The 24,889-nt window shown below is 39.7% G+C and overlaps 1 protein-coding gene across 3 annotated transcripts in view; it reads left to right on the plus strand.

Moving 5' to 3' along the window:
* cdk15 (cyclin-dependent kinase 15) overlaps nucleotides 1-24,889 on the plus strand; it is a 102,180-nt gene that overhangs the window by 63,803 nt on the left and 13,488 nt on the right. For all 3 annotated transcript variants that reach the window (NM_001079451.1, XM_012970593.2, XM_031892754.1), the window contains 2 exon segments: nucleotides 2,106-2,154; nucleotides 23,521-23,660. In NM_001079451.1, coding sequence (NP_001072919.1) covers nucleotides 2,106-2,154; nucleotides 23,521-23,660 — 189 coding nt within the window.

The following is a 24,889-nucleotide window of genomic DNA, read 5'->3' on the forward strand; positions in this document are numbered from 1 at the left end:
CTATTTTTTTTTTCTTTTTGGTAGCACAAACAATTAGCATTAGAGCATCTGAAACACCCCTAACCCCCCTCTCCCTGCAATTGCTTGACAAGTACTCATACAATTTAATATCTTAGGTTTAATGCCTCTTTAGTTTATGCAGGCAGAAGAATTTTACTGTGAGAGTTTGCAGGACACCCTTGCCCTGTCGTAGAAAGACTTGTGTCTACAGACATATTCAGTCCTCAAATGGACCAAGTCTTCATAGTCCCAGATGCTAGGAATTGAACTTGGAACTCCCTTCTTACAGCGAGACTCTACCTCCTGCTGTGTGTAGAACTGTCTCTTGGCTTATTGATCTTATAGTCTAATTTTGGTAGCGTTGAAAAAGAGAAAAAAATGCACCTCAGGCTACACGGAAGCATTCTGAAATGAAATCATGTAAATATTTGCAGTATTGTAGGACTGGGTGGTTTCCCTACTATTTCTGTTTTATATTCCAGATTATTTATTACTTCTGCAAACCACCAAACACACACACTTCTGCACAGTAGATATCTTCAAAGCATGAATAACAAATAGTGCATAATTGTGGGCACAGTCACATGTTCCTTTATGACATGGAAGCGTATACAGTACTAGCGCACGTAAAGCTAGATATATTTATGTACTTATTATTATAGGAAGCAAAGGATTTTTGGAGGGAATTCTGAAGTACTGCAACCCCCACCACTAGTTTCTGACCCACAAGCCCTAAGGCATAAGAAAGATAAACAACCTCTATAAAAACACAGGTTCTAGCGGAGGAGCTGCTAATGAAATCCTTCATGAGCCTCCCTAGAGCAGCCAAGCTAATGTAAAACAGAACACTGATTACCTTTGCAGTAAGCGTTTACTAGACAAGCAAACAACCCTGCAAAAATATTCAACAGGAAGAAGGGGGTTAGAAAAAATGGATTCTAATTGTTTCCTTTCCTTTGTGACTGAAGATTATTTCGCTGGATTAAATTCAGATTTTTAAATGCCAAGCTCAATGTTTCAGGCGAACAAATCTTAAAGAGATACTGACACCAAAAATGAAACCCTTTTTATAGTTCATAACATTGTCTTTGCATGCTCTTTATAATTTTTTCCATAAATGTATTTGCCCAGTGCTTTTATATTACCTATATGAACCCTTAAGTTCCTCTATGATAGGGCTGCCATATTTGTGCAGCTGTAGCAATAGAAGCTATAGTTGCCAGGCTGAGAAGGGACAGTCAATAACATACAAAAGCAGCCCTTTCAGTGAAAAATGATCAACATGACCTAAAGGTAACTCTTTATGTACAATAATATTTTGATTAGATAAGATTGAAGAGTAGTTTTTTAGTGTCAGTACCGCTTTAAGTGGTTCCTGCATCTCTACAAAGGTGCAATGCAATTAATTATAAAGGTCTTTTATTAATACAGGTATTTGGTATGGTCTTGATTATTAGGGCAACATAAAAATTGGTCTATTTTAAATGTTATACTGACATTTTAATGCACTTAATGCAAAAGTTAGGCTCTTAAAGTTACCAAAGGTGACTTTTTGCCATCCCCTGGTAGCTAGCCGCTCTCTATCATCTGAGAAAAGGTTCTCACTTTGCCTCATGGCAGGAGCGGTCCTGTCGCTCAGCGCCGCTACTTCTATCGCCTTTTAAGAATCACATGAAATGCACCTATTAACGCAGGGGAACCCTACAGCTACTGCTCCTCTCAAAGACATGTGCCAATGGATCTGGTGAACTTGCACCTAAGAAAACATGGTGCCAACTCCATTTTGATGCCAAGCTTCATATTTGGCAACATCAAAACACTAAAGAGTTTCTGCGCAGTTTGCTTCCAGTTCACGTTGAAGAGCACAAGCTGTGTGAGTCTTAAGGCATTGGCCACCATAGAGTCATATGCTTCTCCCCATCAAAACCACATTGATGCCAGAATTATGGGGAAAAAACATGATGACTTGCAGTCAAAATTTCACTTTGCACACTGCGTTTGCACCTCAAACTAATCAATTCATGATATACTGCTTCTTCTTTGCATTATTAGATTTTAATATTTATCTTTCTTGTATAAATAAAAATGTTTTGTCTTTATTTTAGAATGGCTTACTTTACAAGAATATCAGCCATTTGGAAATGTGTGGGACGGGTAAGTCAATGGATCAAATTAAAGCTATTTAGAAGTCATATTTTAGTCTGTTACACATTGTTAGGTTGGAGTGACCATTTGTCTGACAGGAAACCAGATACTTCATAAGTGAAATCAGTGCTTCACCTATGCGAGAATGTAATATGTAGTAAACTAGGAAAACAAATAATTTTTCAGAACAAAAATCATAATTTTTGAATGTAATATTATTATTATATTATATTTATAATATAATATAATAATATATTAATAATAATATAATTATATTATTATTATAATGTTATATTATTGTAAATGTAGTGGTGTATGTTTTTTGTCACATACATGTAACCCCTATTTGGCTGTAAAACAGTCAAGCACCAGCTAGAATAGGTTAGAACATGGGGTACATGCGACTCAATCCTTCAGGATGGGCCTTCACTATATGGAAGTAACCAGGGGTGTAGTGCAACTACAGCTTACTGTAGCTGTGCGCAGTTTAGCAAATAATGCACGTCAGAAGGTTCTTGCAGTTTAACAAATAATAACTGGGTTTATTGTCAGAGACAAATCAAGATGCAGGGTTATCAAATATACTCACGAAACAGATGATATATGATAGTGGTACTCCCTGAGGACAACAAGAGAGGACGCACACCAGTTTATCCCACCTCTTTGGGAGAATGGGCAGGGTAAATGCACCTGGTCAGCTTGGCACCCCTATGGAAATTAGTCTGAATGAATACCTGAGTCCTACAGCCGACTGTGGATCAGGGTTTAAATACTGCCAGACTCCTATATCTTAACCGTGGCTCTATGCTAAGGCAACAGTGCCTGCATGGAAGAGTATTTTCAGCTACTTTCCTTGGTGGAGCCAAAACTGCTTGCTGCCTTCCCTCTCTATCTCACTTTCCTAGAAAGTGCTCCACAAGAGTAACTATCTAACTGGTCCTCGTTCACGAGGTCCCCGTCCCCGACTTCACTAGAGTGTAGATGGATACTCTAGAGATGACTTTACTGGGGCCCTGTTGATCCCAGGCTCAGTGGACCTTCCACTGAGACACAATGGAAGTCAAAGAGGAAGACTCACCCCTTTGCTAAACACTATATTGGAGTTCAAAGGGTGGAGTCAACCTGTAAACCAATAAGACATATTATAAAAGATAAACTAGATACATGGGTCTTTGCCCAGTAATAGCATAAACTAAGGAAGTTGTAGGGTTAAAAGCCATAGGGGCATATTAACCCTATGGGTCCCTACATAAATTTTCTAGAAGAAAAGTTTATTATGTACTGGGGGTTCAAGGTGTGTAACATGGCCACATTTATTACACAAAATACTCAGAGTATTCGTGGATGCCTGCTGAGAAGCATACACCTCAAGCTGCATGTGATTTACAAATGCACATTATAAATTGCACTTACTTTGTTAAATCCTGTGCAAGTTGCATTTATGTTTTGCTTTTATCAAATGGGTGTATAGAGAATAGAGAATTGCATTAGAATGAAATGTTCAATAATATCAAAAGCAGAGGATAAGCTTTGCAGAACTGCCAGACTTGAGCCAATTACCTTCCCTCACGATTCTAGTCTACTAGATCATCATGTCTACTCATATTATGGCTGGGAATTTTTTCTTTCAAATTCTAGCCCAAGCAACTTAAAAAATCCTAGTGCATGAAACTGTGTTTTAATTAAGATATGTTCTATGCCACCTCTCCACAAGCCAGCAGTGCAACACCTTGCAACAAATTTTGCCTTCTTTGAATAAAAGAAAAATAAATATTTTTATAATCTTACCTCCAAAACTATTATCAACCACATATTTAAAAAAAAAAAACAATAGGGGCACCCTGCCACCATGCCCCTTCTCCACAACTTTTCTACTGCAGTTTTGAATTATAGTTGCCAAAGTAAATATTTTCTGGTGCCAAAAGCCAAATATATAGCCAATTATAAATTATCTTCAGTCTAGGCAAACAGAAATAAAGAAAGCCTGGTTGCTTTCGGTTTCTGTACTAAGGCAAATGTGTAGTTTATCTTGGTTAGTAATTTGATAAAGAGGATGAAAAAGAACAAACATGGGCATTAAACTGATCTTCAGCCACTGATAGCCCAGCTCCAAAAAAAAATCTGTTGTTTTTTTTACTACATAAAAAATCTTAGGTGTTCTTTTTACTACTGGATAACATTCTTCATTTTTTTTCTTTTTTCATGTTGCTGTTGGCTTAGTAGTGAAGCTTTTCCTTAGTATTTCTTTCTTTATAATGCATCACTAAATGTGACAAACAGAATCATCCACGTTCAGTCACTGTTCTACGATTCAATGTAAAACAGTGCAGGAGATCTTTACTATATACACAAATAAATATATATAACGTGGTGCAGACTACCCATAATTTAATGCAAGTGTTGAAATAAAAATTCATAGTATATGAAAGAATATGCATGTGAAAGGGTTTAGGTATGTTTTGCCTTGAGACACTAACTACTTGCTGTGTCACACAGAACAGAATATTTTCTCTTGTCCAGGAAGTAAGAGGTGCAAAGGCAAATGTATTTTAACAGCCTACAGAAAAACAGACAATGTTTTTATACTGTCATTTCAGGGGTCTGGGTATATGTAGATGTACATTTTTAAAATGTAAAATATATACTTATAGAAAATTCACTCCTATGCAAAAAAAAGTATATTCATAAAATAAAAGTTTCCATACCTTTAGCTGAAGTTCTTGAAAGTGATCATGTTTAAATGGTTGACAGGCAATAGTCAGGGCCAGCTAAATTCTGTGCCATGTTTTATGCTTGCCTCGCACCGTCCCCATTAATATTTATTCTTCTACTTTTCTGGCTGGACCATTGGATAGATATTAAATATTTAGTGCAAGCCTCACATAGTTGGCTATACTGTAGGGATGAGCAAATTTATTGCACCAGGCATGGATTGGTGATGAAATCCACGTTTCGCCATCAGGGATTTTTTTACACCAAAAAAAAAATGCCTGTTGACTTTATTGCATTTGGCATGAGAAAAAACACCCTCTAATGCATTTGGAGAAAAAAACTTCAGAAAAAACTCCCATTTACTTCAGTGTATTTGGAATAAGAAAAAACTTTCATTGACTGCATTTGGCATGAGAAAAAACTTGAGACAAAAACACCTATTGACTCAATTTATTTTACATAAAAAAAAAGAAAGCGACAAAATCGCCTTTGACTTCAATGGGTTTCACAACTTCGCAAACTTCACAAACTTCGCAAATCAACTGTCTAATCACTAATAAACTGTACTGATTTGGATTGGCCAATGGGTTGATCAAACAGATAACATGGAGGAAATTTCGGGAAAATTTGCCCATGTATTCTTGGATCAGTCATTAAAGGACATGTAAACCCTAAATCAGGGGTGGGCAAACTACGGCCCGCGGGCCACATCCGGCCCGTTCACGATTTCAATCCGGCCCGCCAAAGCCATCCAAAGTTGCTAGTTAAAAAAATACCTCCAGTGTCAAAAATGGCAGCTGGGCTGCTTCCTCCCATCACATGGGCGCCGGCGGCGTCTCTGATTGGTGGGCCCTGTTTGTCAGAGCGCAGTAGGGGATAGCGCGCGTACAGCGTCATTCAAATAGAGAGCTGGAGCGTTGCAAACCCTTGAAAGTTCTGAAGCTGGCTGCTGGCACAGGTACAGATTGTGGGCTTGGGTTGGGGGCAATATGATGGCTGCTGGCACAGGTACAGATTGTGGGCTTGGGTTGGGGGCAATATGATGGCTGCTGGCACAGGTACAGATTGTGGGCTTGGGTTGGGGGCAATATGATGGCTGCTGGCACAGGTACAGATTGTGGGCTTGGGTTGGGGGCAATATGATGGCTGCTGGCACAGGTACAGATTGTGGGCTTGGGTTGGGGGCAATATGATGGCTGCTGGCACAGGTACAAATTGTGGGCTTGGGGGCAATATGATGGCTGCTGGCACAGGTACAGATTGTGGGCTTGGGTTGGGGGCAATATGATGGCTGCTGGCACAGGTACAGATTGTGGGCTTGGGTTGGGGGCAATATGATGGCTGCTGGCACAGGTACAGATTGTGGGCTTGGGTTGGGGGCAATATGATGGCTGCTGGCACAGGTACAGATTGTGGGCTTGGGGGCAATATGATTGCTGGCACAGGTACAGATTGTGGGCTTGGGTTGGGGGCAATATGATTGCTGGCACAGGTACAGATTGTGGGCTTGGGGGCAATATGATGGCTGCTGGCGCAGGTACAGACTGTGGGCTTGGGGGCAATATGATGGCTGCTGGCACAGGTACAGATTGTGGGCTTGGGGGCAATATGATGGCTGCTGGCACAGGTACAGATTGGGGCTTGGGGCAATATGATTGCTGCTGGCACAGGTACAGATTGGGGCTTGGGGGCAATATGATTGCTGCTGGCACAGGTACAGACTGTGGGCTTGGGGCAATATGATGGCACCCCACAGATCCCAGTTGAGTGATGAACACCTCAGATCTGTTTTGAGAATTGCCACAACAAAACTAATACCAGACTTCGATGCACTGGCAAAAAAGGGTGATCAACAACACTGTTCCCACTAAAAGTGAATGTAAGTATTAACACTGTAATGCCTTTTTAAGGTTTAAGTTTGATATGTATGCATCTGGTGCTGGCCCGGCCCCCCGTCAAATTTTAAAAGTCAATGTGGCCCCCGAGCCAAAAAGTTTGCCCACCCCTGCCCTAAATTTAATGCAGGCTTACACAGGGAGAACTTACTTTGAAAAAAGTCCTGCTTGGATTGAGAGCTGTAATGGTTAGGCTGAGCCCAGGAGAGGAGGTTAGGAGAAAAAACATTGGAGAGCACAGCTAGAGCAGAGTTTCTATGGAAACCAGAAGTGCCATCTCTTCATTGGCTGCTATATTGGAGGGTGTGTGACCTGAGCTGAGAAGAACTGAGCATGCTCAGTAAGCCAAGAGCCAAAGTTAATTCCTAAGGGGGGGGCAGAGTGGGTTAGAGGAGAATAAGGAATTCCAACAGATTAAGGGGATGCAGCAGCCTTACTCCAACAGGAGTGGCAGGTATTTAAAAATGTTAAAGAGGCTGTTCTCTGATTACATTTTTTAGGGGGGGGTTATGTGTCCTTTAAATCATCCCACTGGCTGATTAAACAGAGGGCATGGGAGAGGCCAGAAACCAGATTGGTGCCTTTCTATTGTTCTAATTGTTAAGCTCATTCAATTCCTTATATGCCGATGCATCAGCACATTACATTTTTTTTTAATATTTAAAATTGTTTTAAACATGGGGGATGCAGTTGTGAGTAAATATGAGTAATGGGTGAGTTTGCTCATATTTCCTCTTCTAACAAGGACATTAATAAAACCTGAAATGTGCATAACAGTGGCCATACATGGGCAGATTTCAGTTGCTGGTTCTGGTGACACCTAGCTTAAAATTGCCCAGATCACGATTAGACAGGTTTGAACTTCCCATCGGATTAGGGACTGCATACAGTAAGCTTGTTGATGCAGTCCTTGGTCTGACAGCCCATATACGCACCCAGGGCTGCCATCAGAAACCATGGGCCCCTCACAACATAATTTTCTGGGCCCCCCTCCTCCCATGCCCCCAATGGCCCCTCTCCCCAGTGACCCCTCCCATTAATACAAAGGTCACACAGACATTGGTAGCCAGGGCCCCCTAAAACATTGATATCCAAGACCCCCCTAAAACATTGGTGGCCAGGGGTTACATTTTGCATTGGTGCCAGGGCATGTACCCCTAAAACATTTCTAGTCAGCCCAGGGCCCCCTTAAACATTGGTGATCCTCCCCCAGTGTACTCATACTATGGCCCGCTCCCCGCTGCTTCCTTACTGCTTCCTCACGCTCCCCTGTGTCCTCCTGCATCCTTCGGCTTCCCTCCCAGCATCCTCCCGCTTCCTCCGGGGCCCCCCAAGCATCCTCCAGCTCCCCTCAGCATCCTCCTGCTTCCTCCAGGGCCCCTCATGCATCCTTTGCTCCCCCAGCATCCTCCTGCTTCCTCCAGGGCCCCCCAGCATCCTCCTGCTTCCTCCCGGGCCCCCCAAGCATCCTTCGGCTCCCCCCCATCAACCTCCTGCTTCCTCCAGGGCCCCCAAGCATCCTCCTGCTTCCCCCAGGGCCCCCAAAACATCCTCCAGCTTCCCCCAGCATCCTCCAGCTTCTCCAAGGACCCCCCAAGCATCCTCCAGCTCTCCCCAGCATCCTCCTGCTTCCCCCAGAGCCCCCCAAGTATCCTCCAGCTTCCCCCAGGGCCCCCAAGCATTCTCCAGCTTCCCCCAGCATCCTCCTGCTTCCTCCTTGGCCCCCCAAGCATCCTCCAGCATCATTCTGCTTCCCCAGGGCCCCCCCAAGTATCCTCAAGCTTCCCCCAGCATCCTCCTGCTTCCCCCAGGGCCCCCCAAGCATCCTCCAGCTTCCCCCAGCATCCACCTGCTTCATCCAGGGCCCCCCAAGCATCCTCCTGCTTCCCCCAGGACCCCCCAAGCATCCTCCAGCTTCCCCCAGGGCCCCCTCAAGCATCCTCCAGCTTCACCCAGCATCCTCCTGCTTCCTCCAGGGCCCCCAAGCATCCTCCAGCATCCTCCTGCTTCCCCCAGGGTCCCCAAGCATCCTCCAGCTTCCCCCCAGCATCCTCCAGCTTCCCCCAGGACCCCCCAAGCATCCTCCCGCTTCCCCCAGGGCCCCCCAAGCATCCTCCAGCTTCCCCCAGCATCCTCCTGCTTCCCCCAGGGCCCCCCAAGCATTCTCCAGCTTCCACCAGCATCCTCCTGCTTCCCCCAGGGCGCCCCAAGCATCCAGCTCCTTTTAACGATAAAAAATGCTCAGGCCTGGGACGAGTGTCCCCCCTGTGCCCCCTTGATGGCAGCCCTGTACGCACCATTTAATTTGATTGTTTGGCGCTAGGGCCGAACGATCGAATTAGACCAATAGACCAACTTTAGACGGGCATATCGGAAGAAGACCTGCTTGTTGTCCTTGCCAAATTAGTGGATTGCAACATGTATGGCCATCTTAATTATTTGATGTTTCCAGATGGTGTTTTGAGTAAATTGAGTAAAAAAATGTCCAATAAATCTTAAGTCCTGCTGTGTCACCCAGCACTACAAGACCCTAAATAGCAGCTCCAGATATTATAAAGGACCCTGCTAACAGAAATTATATTAGAGCAAACACAATGAAGGACCAGTGCAGTGGTTCTCTGTGTGAGGAGCCTGTCCAATCAGAAGTCTCCTACATAGAAAGCCCTATGTCACCCCATGGGGGGTATTTACAAAGCGTAGAACATACCACACTTCACCAAAGTGAAAGTCCACCTCTCTCTTTCTTCATTTGTGCATTATTTTTGGAGGTATGTTTATTAGTGAGTGAAAGTGAGAAGTCATGCTTTGAAAAATACTCTCCCCTATTAGGGCAATTCTCTCTGGAGGGAAAAAGTACTTTTTAAAATCATGTCATCTCAATTATAAAGAAATATGTGTAAATATATTTATACTTAGCTGAAAAATTAATTACACATACTTTTGATGATATATTAACGCCAATTATTTAAAGTTATTTGCAATTGCTGTTGAAAACAGTATCTAGTTACCCTGACTTTTTGTATCACTGAAACATTGTATCGGTAGTCAGTGGTCCAGCTTTTCCCCACACAAGTGCAGTAGTTAGAGTAAAGCAACAGTTTTTAGAAGTGTCAAAAGAGGACAGAACATACCTTCCCATGCTTGCTTTTACTCCTGCCCTTCTGAGTTCTCACCCAGCCTATCACCTGATACAACATAGATATGGCACCTGCAGGCCATCCTCAGCCAACCAGCCGTAAAAATATGTGCCCCATCCCTCACGCTCTGCACTACAATATGTTAGGCTGAGCATGAAACACTTGAACAGATGGCAGTAAAGGAAGGAGGGGTCTTCCTCTTAAAAAGAAACCCCAGCTGGGCCTGTCAAAAGCAACAAGGCTAAAAATTTGTGTCTGGTAACAGCAGAAGGGATTACCACTTGTGAAGCTTTATCACACCATTTGCTGTGATATAATTTGCAGAAACTCTTTTCATTCTTAGAAGGACAAATCATTTTGACAGAAGAGAATCATAATCAAAATGATGTGGACAATAAACGTTACAGTAAGTGATGTAAAAAAAAAGAGTGAAAACTACATTTTTACAGTTGTGGAGAATTGCCTATACCCATGAACTTAACTAGAATGACCTGAAGTTTAGTGCAATTCATTGAATGTCTTTTTTTACAAGTATTTGACTGTTTTAAACTATATTTTGAACATTTGTTTGAAAGTATCCTAAATATCTAAGGAGAATTTTAAGCTAATTACCAACTGAAGCACAACTTGGGGACATAAACAATTCATAGAAATGCAGTTTATTTGTTGCTTCCCAAAGTGCATTAACACTAAACACATTACAACATTACAGGTAGTTTATTATAACGTATGTATCCTTAATAGGCATTTTTTTATTTGAGAAACACTTGTTTGTAGTGATACTTATACTTTATCTTATGTTGTCATGGTCCTTATAAGGAGAACTGCACTAATCACAACACCATGTTCTCTAACAGCAGCTTTTCCTTAGTCTCAGTGGGAAAGGCACTTTTTACAGCAGAGGCTGGGGTACCCAGGTATGTTGAATTACAAATTCCTGAGCAATCTCCTCCTTCTGGTAGAAGCTTCTCTCTTATGTAGTTTGTTTCTCATTCAGATGAATTGGTAGCACCTCTCAGTAAATTTAGCCCTTTAATCACTGTGGTTCGCCTAGAGAGAACTACAGCAAAATACATCTCTGTGTCATAAGCCTTAGGGCGAAGATACACAATACTACTTAGTAGCTGCTAAATGCCAGAAAATACACTGCCACTAACAATACTGAGTATTGCCTCTTCTAAAACACACATAGAGACAATTATCAGTAAATTATCAGCATTATCTATTTTTGTATGACAAGTAGCTGCTACTAGTAGCTCTGTGTGTCTTCACCCTTAGGATGGCCATACAAGTTCATACTTTAGTCTTCTTCTGGCATATGGTCGGATATTGGTCGTTCGCTTAAATGCAATGATCTAAAACTAACGTTCAGTTGTAGGATAAAGCTTTTAAAATACAAATTGGAGGATGTTTTGAACATGAAATATTTAGCAGACACCAATTGTACGGATTGCCATGGTAAGAAAATTATCAGGTCCAATAATCCAGAGCCCACACACTGTCTGAAAATGGTACAAAACTAGGTTTTGTACCATTAGAGAAATGCATGCCTTTTATGTTTTATCTCCTAAAAGTGGGTAGGTAGAAGAGACAGCTGCCTAGGGGGCAACGATTGGGGGGAGCCAGGCAGGAGCCTCTCCGGACACCCCTAGTCCGTGCTCCTTTGTCATTGCCCCTGTCGCTTGTTATTATGCGGTGGGGCATCGCATCCCATTTCCCTTCCAACCCACCTCCTTCACGTGGGAACTGCGCATGCGCACCAAAGCACACGTGAGGGGGGGTAGGTGCAAGGTCGGAGTGGCCGACCGTGCGTCCTATGCCCGCCCCTGATGTGAGGAGTCTTATAGAGAAAGCTGAGACATTAATTGTGTATTGTGTATGCTTTCAGTATCACCTTCCTATTCTTCATAAATTTCATAAATGTCTGTATCAGCCACTTAATTGCTACTTTAGGTTGTTTTTGTCTAAACTTGCAATTAGTACTGTTTTCACCATATCATAGTAGTTAATGAAAGTCACTGACCCTTCAGTGAAAGTTCTCTCAATTGGAGAAATTAAAATGCTGATCTAGCATTGAAACAGCTTTGGGAAAAGACTGGACCTTGCAGTTGAAGGAGTGCTAATTTCCAAACTCCTCTGCCATTGTTTGTGCAGATAATGCCAGCATTGTGTGTAAACTAAAGGACCAAGGCCCAGTAGACAATTGGTGCCATGACCCTAGTTTCAGTTTAGTTGTCATTCCTTCCTATGCAGACAACTTTCAAATTTGGTGCAGCCGCCCATAAAATGATCCAGCCCTTTAGTCATTCAGGGAAAGGGTTGAAAGAGAAGGAAAAAAAACATACACGCCCTTAGGGGTTTCTAGCGGCCAAACCATTTTTAAAGACTGGAACTTCAAAGGAAGGATTTGGCTTTTTCTGCGATTTATATTCTTATCAGGTGCTGTGATGCAAAAAAAAGCATACCATTTAAAAGATCAAGTTTAAAGACACAATGAATCTGTAAAAGCTTGAGAAAACAGAAAATCAGAGCGCATTTAAAAATGTTCAAATCTTTGTCTGTCTTAAGTGAGTTTGAAAAAAGAAAAAAACCTAAAGCTGATTAGTTTTTTTGCCAACATTTTTTCAAATACATTTTAGTTTCATAGTGTATGTTTCTATATTTCAGCATTCCAGAAGTCTTTCCATGCAGAGTACTAAAAATAGTGACACATTTGCTTCTATAGCAGACATCAATGATTAAACTGCATAGATATGTTCTGGGTTTATTCCTATTAAGACATGTTATTAAGCTAGCCACAAACAGCCCGATTCCCTGTGAAAAAGCCTCTTATTTGGCCCTCACAGACAGACACAACCACACAGACACACACAATTGGAGGTCAACTGTAGCAACTGGATTTGCTAACTAGTCAGCGGATCTAATTAGACCTAATATATTTCTATATAGGTTTTCTGATCATATTTTATAAGCCTTGTTAGTGAAGTACAATATAGCTCTGTACTACAAAAGTTCTTTTCCTTTCCTGTTTAATGGAAAAAGTATAGTTCCAATGACAGTGTCACACTCAGCCGATCTTTTTTTGTCCACCTTTTAGTACATACATTGGTCATTTTTGCACCCCCTGTGTGTGCTGTTAGGTTAATCAGTCAGTGCAACTTTAGATTTGGCAGGAAAAGATTAGTCCTTTTATTCATTGGCATATCTACATCAGCAAATGTTAAGTTTGACACTGCCCTTAATGTTAATGCCATAATATGATATATTCAGAAATCTACAGCATTATCCAGCAATGATATTTCTAACAATAATGTATCAAGTTTAAAGAAATCAAATCATAATTCTTGTCTTAGTCACATTGTAATGATATAATGCCAATTTTTACAGTACAAGCGGTGAAGTTTGGAATTATCTCTTACAAATACATGAGATAGATTCCAGAAGGGGTTGGATGGCTTTTTAGCTAGTGGGTAAATACAGGGTTACTGAAAATAGCTCTTAGTAAAAAGTTGATCAAAGGACTGGTCTGTTCTTGGAGTCTGGAACGATTTTTCCCTCTTCTGCTGCAAATCGGAGAGGCTTCAACTGGGGTTACTTGTCTTTCATTGGATAAACTGGCAGTTAGTCAAGTTTCACTTAGGTATAAATGGTTAAAATTGATGGACATGTCATGGAAGCTGATGTAACAGGGCTGATTATTCAATTCGTAGAATTGTTTGTGAGATGCCATGGAATGTGAATTAATTACTATTCAGCCTTGTATTGTGACATTTATATGCTGTGTATACAGTATATGGTGAGTTGAGCCCTAAGCAGTGCGGTGAAACTGCAGTTAAGAAGATGGGAGCTACTGGGGCATCTTTGGAAGCACAGATCTTCCCTGCTAATGGTTTGTAGTCGCATTGGCCTGGTACAGAAGTCCAAAACACATATTACAGCATTTCTAGCCCAATTCTTTCTTTAGTTAGAATTGAGCTCTGAACAGACCATTTTATACCATGTGGGTCACACAGGAAGCCTACAAGTCATAGCTTTCATTAATCTTATGCACAATCAGTTTGCCAATAGCAGGGAGGGAATTGTAATATATATTAACTTCAGATCTTTATTCAGCCAACTAGGAATCCTGGGCTCATCATTGAGAGTAGAGTTAATTATCTTCTCCCCAATATTGCCTTCATAAAAGGGGGAATACACAAAAGGCATTTAACGGATGATGATTGCAAGTGACCACCAATCCACTGCAGCATTGTATCTCTGCATTTGCAAACTTGAAAACAAAGTGAATACCAAAATTCAAAAATGCTCTGAATGAACTCCTCCTTCCTACAGTTTTAAAGGAACTGATTACATGATTTTATTTCTGGGATCTATTAATAGAAACAATGCACTAATAGTACAGAGAAAGAAGTAAAGAGATGTGTAGTGGGAATGAATCTCTTAGTTCTACAGTTCTGGCTATTAGAACTAAATATAATATAAATATAATATATTTAGCAACAGACTTGAATGACGACTATCAATGGCAAGTGAATAATTACATACAGATATACAGTATGCACGGATTACTAACTACTAAATATTAATTACATATTACTATCATACTGATGCCCAAATATTTGTACATTTGATAAGATGGGATTCTGTTACTGATTGTATGCTTCAAATGTACTGGAATTGCGCTGCTAACCTCTGGGGCCATGTACCCCAATGTCCATTCCCTGTCCGGTGATAGTCCTGTCGCCAAACATGTTTGGAACTGCCAGGCCAATGTCAGATACTTTGACATGGCCATCTTGGTCCAGCAGGATGTTGTCAGGCTTGCAATCTCTGTTATTTAGAAAAGAAAAGTATTTCTAGAGTTACATAAAATAGGTCAAACAGATATAGAAACATTTAAACTGCATCAAATTAAAGGAAGCAATGTGAAAGTGCTAAAAATTTCTTTTATCCAATTGCCTTTTCCTAAAATCCCCCCATATCACTTACAGCAGTCTGTCTCTGGGCTCCTGTATAAATCCAAGTGATGTGCAATGCTGCCCCCACTCAGGTCCTCTATAACGAGGAAAACATGGCGCTGGTTATACAGAGTAATAAAAAGTGTGGAAGCGATGGCACAAACTTGAATAAATGCCAATACTGTCCCAGTTTGGTACCTGAGTTTCAAATGCCTCATAACCTTGGCAACAGGAATGGGCTTTGATCAGCCATCATGAGCACACTGGCTTCTATCTGGATGCTGCTGTAATTGCATTCATGTCCCTTCTTTACGACTTACATGGCCACATTTGGCTTCCAGTTGGTAAATGTAGCCAACATAACCCGAAAAAGCCATAGAGAAATGGGTATTACAGATTTTCTTGTAGGGAAACTACCAATCAGTCCTACCAATACACTTATTAGGTAGAAAGAGCAAAGAACTGAACTCTGGGAGAAGTAGAAATATGTTCATTCAAATAACATTTAAAACCATTAAGATAATTGAAATTAAGATTACATAATGTTCAACTTAATGATGTAGATTTCAGGAAATATCTATAAAAACATAAAGCATATAGTTCCCTATATATTACAATGCTAAATTATCTGTGTTGGAAAACCAGTCATTCACTTGTAATGCAGTTTTAGTTTCATTTGAAGCAGCATTGGTGTTTTGTTAAAGTGAGGGCAGTGAGGTTGGGAAATGCCCTTCCAAGTGATGTAATGGCAGATTCTGTTAATGCCTTTAAGAGGGGCCTGGATGATATCTTAAACAAGCATAGTATCCAAGGCTATTGTGATACTGGAATCTGCAATTAGTATTGATGTTGGTATATGTAGTTTATGTATGTGAGTGTATAGATAGGTCGGTGTGGGTCTGTGTGTGCACTGGGGTTCGCTTGGAAGGGAACTTGATAAGCTTTGGTCTTTTTTCAACCTTAATTAACTGTGTAACTTTGCCGAATCCTCTTTGCCCAAGAATGGAATGGAATTCATAGTTGTTGACATCCAGTGGGCTAATTCCAACTCCTGTGGGAAAAAGAGCTCTATGAGCGTCTCTCCTTTATAATCATAACCCAAATATATATACATGAAACAACAAATATTCATTTAAAAAAATATTTTAGGGACAGGAATTATTTATTGATATTAACAAGGTTTACTTTATTCATTATACAGGTTTTACATTTTAAATGCTCTAGTTCACCACAGAATGACTGCACTGATGGATGCCATAGGTGCAAGTGCACCATGCATGGGCCCTGGGTACCACAATGTTGGTGTCAGACTGACTCCCCCATAGCAGCATAATTTCATTTTTTCCAGGATGCTGTTTGAGTGGCATACTGTCAATTGTATTTCGTTTTTTAATTATACAAATTCTAAAATATACAAATATTTTGTTTTTTAAATATAGAAATTCCAGATTTCCAGTTTTTGCAAATTACCCCACAGAGGCCAAATACAGTAAACTTGGGTTAGAACTCATTACCCACACTTGTCTTTAAAAAGCCAAAAATTAGCAAAAGTGCTTATTCAGACACTATTAATGCAGTAAATGCAGCTTTGGGCCCATTAGCCCTGATAAACAATATATAGTGAAGTGCTTCTCTCGTCTCTGTCACTTCGTAACTGTGCTGTGCATGGGTATGTCTGTGCTGTGCAGGTGAATGTGACTGCCCTTACATTGCTATCAGGGTCGCTTTAAGGCCTTGGTAGGCCCTGGGCAAAGATCCAACAATGCAATTCCAAAAGATGCGCTGGCACAACATGGTAATTTAAAGTGGGGAAACCCCCTGTGTGTTTATTAGTGCACTTTTCTCTGAAGTACAGAAAAGTCAAAATGGCTGGGGTGAGGAAGGCCGTGGCAGCGACAGTGGCATGGGAAGTATGGAGGAAGGTTAAAAAAAAAAACTAAAGACATAGCACAGTGGACTCTGGTCAGATGTCCATTTTGCCCTATTAAATTCTCCCTGCAGGGAAGCTAAAACTATTGCATGTTTGGTCCTTGTGATACCCCCTAACTTCACCCTTTGTTGTGACTATTTTATTAGCAGGAATCCATTATGCAGGGTCATTAACAGTGCACTGTTAATCTAATTATCTACCCCACAAAGACCAAACATTGGGTAACATCAATATTACCTGTTGGTCCTATTTAGATCAAGAAATAACATAATCCATAGCTTTTCCATGGTTAAAACAACAGGCAAACAGTATGTTTAGCACAAGCCCTATTCATTGCACTTATGTTGAACAAGGGGCTATACTGTTCCTTTAAAAGTTTAAATGATTAGAAGTTTATTTTTATTAGTCAAGAGGTAATATTGCAAATCTGTATTGAAATTCTTATATAGAAACAGAGATATCAACAGCGCATGGATTCTCAGCGCCCTGAAAAACCTTATTAAGTACTGTGCAGTAAACAATCAATATGGTTTGATCTTTGGGAGATCTGGCGGGATATCAATGCACATTCCCCATACACATACCAGGGCACTGCCATGTGGATATATACTACATGATTTGAGTATGGGAAAGCCATCCTTGGGTGTATCAAGATCCTGTTAAAAGATAAACAACTCACCTGGGTCATGTAGTTGCTCTGTGCCACAGCTGTCTAATAGAAACCCTGTATATTGTTGCACTGTACTCTTTCATATTAAGTATAAAGTAAAAAGAAATTTGAAACAAGCTTCCCTCAGTTTAATCAGCTGTTTATGGGGATGTTAGGCATTGTCTTGCTTGTTACACACTAATAAGCTAAAGCTAAACTTTAAGCTCTTTATATATTGTATTTAAGTCACACATAATGGATTTCTTCAATGAATTAGTCACACATACCCAGGATGCCTTAGTTACACTACGCTAGAGCAGGGCTCATCCTATCATTTGTGCAGACTGAAGGAGGTAGATTTACATTTCACACAGTTAGCAGAGTAATTTTTCTTTGAGGCCTGGATATTTTGTTGTGTATGACAGTAATACTCAGCATTTTATTGTTTAAGTGCCCCTTTAAAGACACTATTTAAGTTCTTAAATGTCCATAATTACAGATTCAGTTATTTCAACCAAGTAATAAAAAACCCTATTGACTCTTATCTATTAGGTCAGGGCCAGATGTGGAAGGATTTTTATGGCCCCTTGTCTGCCCAAGAGCTACATAGATTTAATTGTTTGACATCACAACATTAATGGTATCTGGACTCAAATACACTGTATGAAACTTAATTGGCCTGTGATATGTAATAAGTTAGATAGTACTGTCTTAGGTGCACTTAATTCTGCATGGGGTAAAAACAAAAGTTTTTATTCACCTTTTCTTTAACTTGAACACACACAAAACACACACAAAAGTCACTAAAATGAAAGCATATGTATATGGGGCATATTTACTAAAGTACAAAGTGTCAAATAAGAAAACATGCCACAACATGGGCAACTAACTAAAATATTAGTATGGCAATTGTTATTGTATTAACTTTGCTTTGGTGCACATACCTTTCTTTTCACCAGGTGTCATTTTTCGCAGTTTGCTGTGTTAGATCTAAAATCATGTGTACTGTGCAACTTTGTATTTTCCATATTTTTCTTTGTTCTTAAGCGAGTTATGAGTTCTAAAATCAGCCATAAAGTCCATAGTGATACACAGTACATGGGTGTGGTAAAATAGTAATACAGTTTGGAAGATAGCATGCCAAACCCCCTTTACAGCCTCTCACATTCAGATTTTTGCAGAGGACCTTCAGAACCTTTTACAGGCCAAACCTCCAGTCTCATAAAAGGATAGTTAACATCAGTGTATGAATCTGAATATTGTTCTTTTTTAATAGAAATACCAGTATTTTTTGATCTTGAACAAGTTAAAATGTTTTATTTTAAAGCAAACATTTATCACACCCTCTCAAGGCATCAATCTGTTGGTAAAGAACAGTGAGTACAACACTTTCTTTTACCATAAAGTTAGCCAATGTATGTTTTACACTTAACATATATTCATATCCTCAGAATAGTGTGTTATACTGCACAATTTTTGAATTGGGAAACTAGTATAGTATTATTGGATAGCAGAAACCTTAATATTGGCAGTGGTTAAATTATGTAAATTTATCTGTGCTTTTATATCTTGACCTACTTGCGCATCACAACTTACTTTGCAAAAACAACAGAATGGGATATAAACCAATTTCTATTTGAATTATACATACACTACTATAACCACTTTCTAATACACTTACATGTATTGACCCTTTGCACCAGCAAGACTGTGGAGACTTATTCCCTTCCTTACCAAAACTTAGCTAACTAAACCAGCAAAAAGAACACCAGGACACATGAGTGGGGTACAGGTCGGCCACAGCTTTATTAGAAAAAACACTTTCTCCTTAGTCCTTGCCATCTGTTTTTCCACATGTATCAACACATCTTAATGAACTTATAGCTGTTTTATTACCGAATGCCGGCCACTGCAAATGCAGCGGGCATGTAACAGACATCAATTAACACCAGAAATTAAATGGCCAAGGACTATCACCCACTGTATGCTGTGACAAGTTTACCGAACCATTTTTTATAGATTATATATGTGGGGAGAGGAGCACAGCGCGGGACGACACGCTAGGCAGAAGAGGAGGGGACAGGAAAATCAGGGAGGAAACCTCTTACCATCTTGCACTGCACAGGAAAGCTGGGACAGGTGACAACCCCTTAAGTGTGAGGGGGGGGTCATTAGCATATCACTAGCTCCCCAGTCCCTCTGCGCTTTCATTAATATATTCAGCGCATTCCATGACAAACTAATGGTGAAAAAGGAGAAACAGTTTATTGTATACACTTAGTTACATAGGGTTTAAAAAAGACGAGAGTCCATCAAGTTCATACTGTACCTTCCAAGTAAACCCAGCACACACAAACCTATACTGACCTATCTACACTCACATACATAAACCCAATATGACCTATCTATACACTCACATACATAAACCATATATACCAACATCAATACTAACTGTAGATTTTAGTATTACTATAGCCTTAGATATTATACATGTTCAAGAACTCATCCAAGCCCCTATTAGGCATTAACAGAATCTGCCATTACAACATCACTAGGAAGGGCATTCCCCAACCTCACTGCCCTCATTGTGAAAAAGCCCCTACACTGCTTTGCTTCATCACATCACGGCAAAGCCCAGTGATATGTGGTGGATGTTGTTGCTGTTTTTTACACTGCATAATAAATCTTAAGTGTACCTTAGTGTGTAACTTGCATTTTTATTATTTCTACCAAAGATCATAACTTTACACTTTTCAACATTGAACCTCATTTTCTATTTTGCTGCCCAGTTTTCAATTTTGTCAAATCGCTCTGCAAAGTGGCAGCATCCTGCATGGAACTTATAGTTTTGCACAATTTATTATCATCAACAAAAATAGACACAGTACTGTCTATGCCCACCTCCAGGTCATTAATAAACAAGTTAAAAAGCAAGGGACCAAGGACTGACCCCTGCGGTACTCCACTAACCACACTGGCCCAATTAGAAAATGTTCCATTTACCACCACTCTTTGTAATCTATCCTTCAGCCAGTTCTCTGTTCCAATTATTATGTTTCAGGCCAATATTCCTTAATTTTATCATTAACTTTCTGTGCGATACTGTATCAAATGCTTTAGAAAAGTCCAAGTAGATGACATCCACTGCCATTCCAGTGTCAGGGTTCCTGCTCACCTCCTCATAAAAGGCAATTAAATTAGTCTGGCACCACTGTGCAATGTATAAATATGTGAATAATAATAACAAAAATATTTCTTCAATAAATAGTTTAAAACCATAGGGTGAAATTGTGTTGAGCCTATCAATTCCAATTTGTTTCAGCCTAAAATAATATAGTATCCCCCCCCCCCCACTTTGAGGCTGGGCCATTGTAAGCCCCAACATTTAAAGCTGTCCAAACCTACTGAAATGTCTAGCTGCTTTACTGAATCTGAGATTGTATGTAAGGGTGTCACCTGCAGTATATATTCTTAGTTATCTAGCTGTCATCCCTACACATCCAGTTCCATAATATATACAACCTTCTAAGTGGCACATCATGTGGGAGTGGAGGAAAATGGTATTAATCACATCACAAAAATATTTGGATTTAGTCATATAAGTACATGTTTTACCATATCTGCATGTAACGTTACCAATAACTTGTTTTCTGTATTGTTGTAAATTGCTGGTTTTATTTATATATTTATATATATATATGTAATTTATACTAATTTGTCCTTTATATTGGGGGCTCATTGTGTTAAGCCTATAGTATAGTCTTCTTTGGTCTTTATATCAGAAATGTAATTTGCTCATTATGCTATGTACATGTCATTCTTACAGTACATGTTATGGATTTTCATTTTCACAGTCTTCAACCGATCTGTTCCATCATAAAGATATTACCTATGATCTTCAACCACAGGATTATTCTCCCTTCTTCACATCATAAATGCTTATACCTCTAAGGCTGATGTCCCATGGAGCAGTTTAGTCACCGGTGGAAAGTGCTTTGGTCTTCCAAGGTTCCGCAAAAGTTGCAGGAGGAAACTTTGCGTGACTTCAGAATACTGAAGCCATGCAAAGGGCTTTTCACTGGCAACTCCGATTGTTGCCGTGGAAATGCATTTCAGAGTGTTTATTTCCACTGATAGCAGAGATCTGACAAGGGTGACTAAACCACTCTGTGGGACACCAGCCTTAGGTATACCTCACTCTGTTTTTAAACATGTTGGAATAAAGTTCGAGTTTTAACAGATCCCTCTGAGTCCGGAATGCTTGTCGTCCTCTTTCAAAATTCATACCTCACTCATCTCCCACATTCCCCAGTAAAGGCAAGAATATAGGAATACAAGCTACCCCCATAGAAGTGCTTCAAATCTGTACATAAAATATCTATCAGGGCCGCTATTAGAAACTTTGGTGCCCCATACAAGTTATTTATATGCCCCTACCCTGTGAACACAAGCATACAGTACAAAGATTTTGGCCCACACCCTTTTGTGCACTACACAAACAACTAGCAGGTAGGTAGGTAGGTTTTGCAAGGATAAACGTTTAAATTTGCTTCTATGATACAACACATGAAACTACTATGAAAACAGAGGTGGATAGAGGAAACAGACCTGGCAACTGCTGGGGGGACGCAGGAACTATAGGAGGTGCTGTGGGACTGCTAAGCAGCTGCATAAAAAGCTGTTTATGAAAAAAATTATTTTTTAGAGGCCCAATAATGTTACTGTAGGGCCCAATAATTCACTGCTAAAAAATGTAGGAGATAGCTCAAATAATGTAGCAAATAAATGCTAACATGTGCAGCTCAGCTGATAATAAGTAGTTTAAATAATTAGACCCATTTGCTAATGTCAGCCAGTTTATTGGGACTGAGTGGAGTTTGCCCTAATTGTAAACCCTACACTCCTTCCTGCCCCATCACACTGCTCTGCCTTGTCATTGCTTGTTACAAGTTACAAAAGTTTTCATAAATTATACATATTGAATATGCTTAGGGGGCCCAATGATCTTATTGTAGGGTTGCATTTGACACTGTACTGTGATTGGTTGCAGCCCCTCAGAATTACTTACTTTCCACATACCGTGCTGTCCACCAACCTTCCAGTTGTTCTTTTTAAATCCTAGATTTATTTTTTTAATTATAGTATCACCTTGACATTGTGACATTTTTCCCTTCAGACTGATTTGGTATCTCTAAAATATTATATCTAAAACTACACCCTTTTTAACCTATAGTCATCACAATTAAATGCAAATCTATTTGTAATATTTTAATATTGACATTTACACTCACCTCAGCTTGTTTCTCAAAAACTTTTAACCTTTTGGAATACCTGTTAGTATACTCCTCACTGACGCAGTGCAGTGATTCCTGTGATGCTTCCACTACTGTATAAAGCCTTCACTGGCACCCTGTCTCCAATTTTGCTTTAGTATCAATCTAATCCAAAACCCTTTTGGAATCAATTTAATTTTAATATAGTTACTCAGACTGGAAAGTGAGTTTAATTAAAAGCATATGACCTAGTTTTTACTGCAGGAGTTTGTTCTCAGCTTTGCTGTATTGAGCTGTCTTTTATCTATTGTCTAAAGAATGCTCTACCCAGTTTAAGTTCAGCTTAACATAAACAAACCTACAGATTTTTTAAAACTATAATGCCTTTTAATATTAATACAACATTTTGACAGGTACAGACTTAATTAAAGTTTTGTTTAAACACATTTCAGACATTTTCATTTGTGGCTGTTACTGGCTCTTTTTAGGCAAAAATATACCAGTCATAGTGAAATAAATCTTTGTGCCCTATACTGAAGGTACAAAGATCTGCGCCTGACAGTGGCAGGCAAAAAAGGATCTGGGGCAATTCATAAATGAGCATCTTTGTATTTATGAGAAATCATTATGGGACCACTCTTAAAAATCTTAAAAAATGTGTATAGTAGTGTAAAATAAATGATAGGGTAACCTTGCTCTATAGGGTTCTTGTACTACATGTCCTGTAGGATTTGATCACCTATGAGAAATTACATACCTCTTGTATTAATTAAAGCTCTTGCTTAACAAATGCAATTTTATGTTGTTATTTGTGGCTGCAGATTGGGCAGGTCAATGGGAGCTGAGGATCTTGCAGAGAAGATGCTGAAAGGTTGTCCTCGAGAAAGGATCTCTGCAGAGGATGCCCTGCTTCACAAATTTTTCAGTACTCTACCATGTCAGCTACACCAGCTCCCAGATGGTATGCTGAGTATCACCTTTTGTTTAACATTTTACAACTTGTCACAGTGATTTTTTTTTATGTTATTAAATGTGTAATGTATTATATTTATGTTTACCATGGTAAATTGTGCTGAAAAACAATTGTTAAAAGTAGAGAATGGAAAGTAGTAATACAAGTCTGTGCTGCAAATTGTCCAGTCTTTAAACATGGCACACTCAAGTCCATATTGTAGGTATGAAAGTGGTATGAGTTCTTGAATTACTGCTACATACAATATACATGTGTAATATTTAGGATGAAATATCTATTTATAACCAGTAGCTACTCCAGTAGCTGTCATTAGGCCAATGACACATGAGGGGATTTGTCACCCGTGGTAAAAATGTACTATAACATTGTGATGTAGTGCATCTCTATTCAGAGAGGCTAGAAAGCACACAGGGGCTGGTTTGCTAGCATATGTACTAACTCACCCTAGTTCAGTTGATGGTAGCAATCAACCCGATCATTGCTTTCATTTTCTCAAGTCTAGGAGATTCAATACCCATTGCTGATTGACTGCTGTTGGAAACTTTATAGGTACTGTCTCCATTTTTGCCAATGATACTAAATTGTACAAAACAATAAGTTAATGGAAAGGGGTTACCGCATACTTTTATCCCTGCATGCAGATTTATTTTGTTTCTTCATTACAAGCAGCTGAACTGCAGCTTTTTTACTGGCTTCCTTGACTAATATGAAGCCCTGCTCCCTTTTGCTTTCTGAGCACTTCTTCTCTCTTCAACTTTGAAGACCTCAAAGAGGTGCTTACTGGGCATGCTCACTGCCTCTGCTGCAATTAAAATCAATCACACATGCACAGAAGGCACCTCTTTGAAGTCATCATAGTCAAATAGTTATCATTCGTGAATTGGAATTTTGATTAATAACTATCTATGTATGGTGGTCCAAATGATAGGAAAACCCCATGTCCCAATAATACAGAAGTTGAATGAGTAACACCAAAATGTTAGTCAGTGAATTGGGTTCATGTGCAAATATGTTAGTTGTTAGGATCTAGTACTTTTTTTCTGAAGAATTTCAAGAGAATGTAAATTTACTGCAATTTTTATCTTAATGAGCAAAATATGTCTTTAAGTTTATTTGCACATGTAGATCTAGCATGAAACCAGGAGTCCACAAAAAAAACATGCCAGTGACTTCATTATTTGGCCTATAGTCTCTAGATAAGCTTTGTGTTGGATTAG

The sequence above is a fragment of the Xenopus tropicalis genome, chromosome 9 (assembly GCF_000004195.4).
Source record: "Xenopus tropicalis strain Nigerian chromosome 9, UCB_Xtro_10.0, whole genome shotgun sequence".
In the NCBI taxonomy this organism is placed as follows: domain Eukaryota; kingdom Metazoa; phylum Chordata; class Amphibia; order Anura; family Pipidae; genus Xenopus; species Xenopus tropicalis.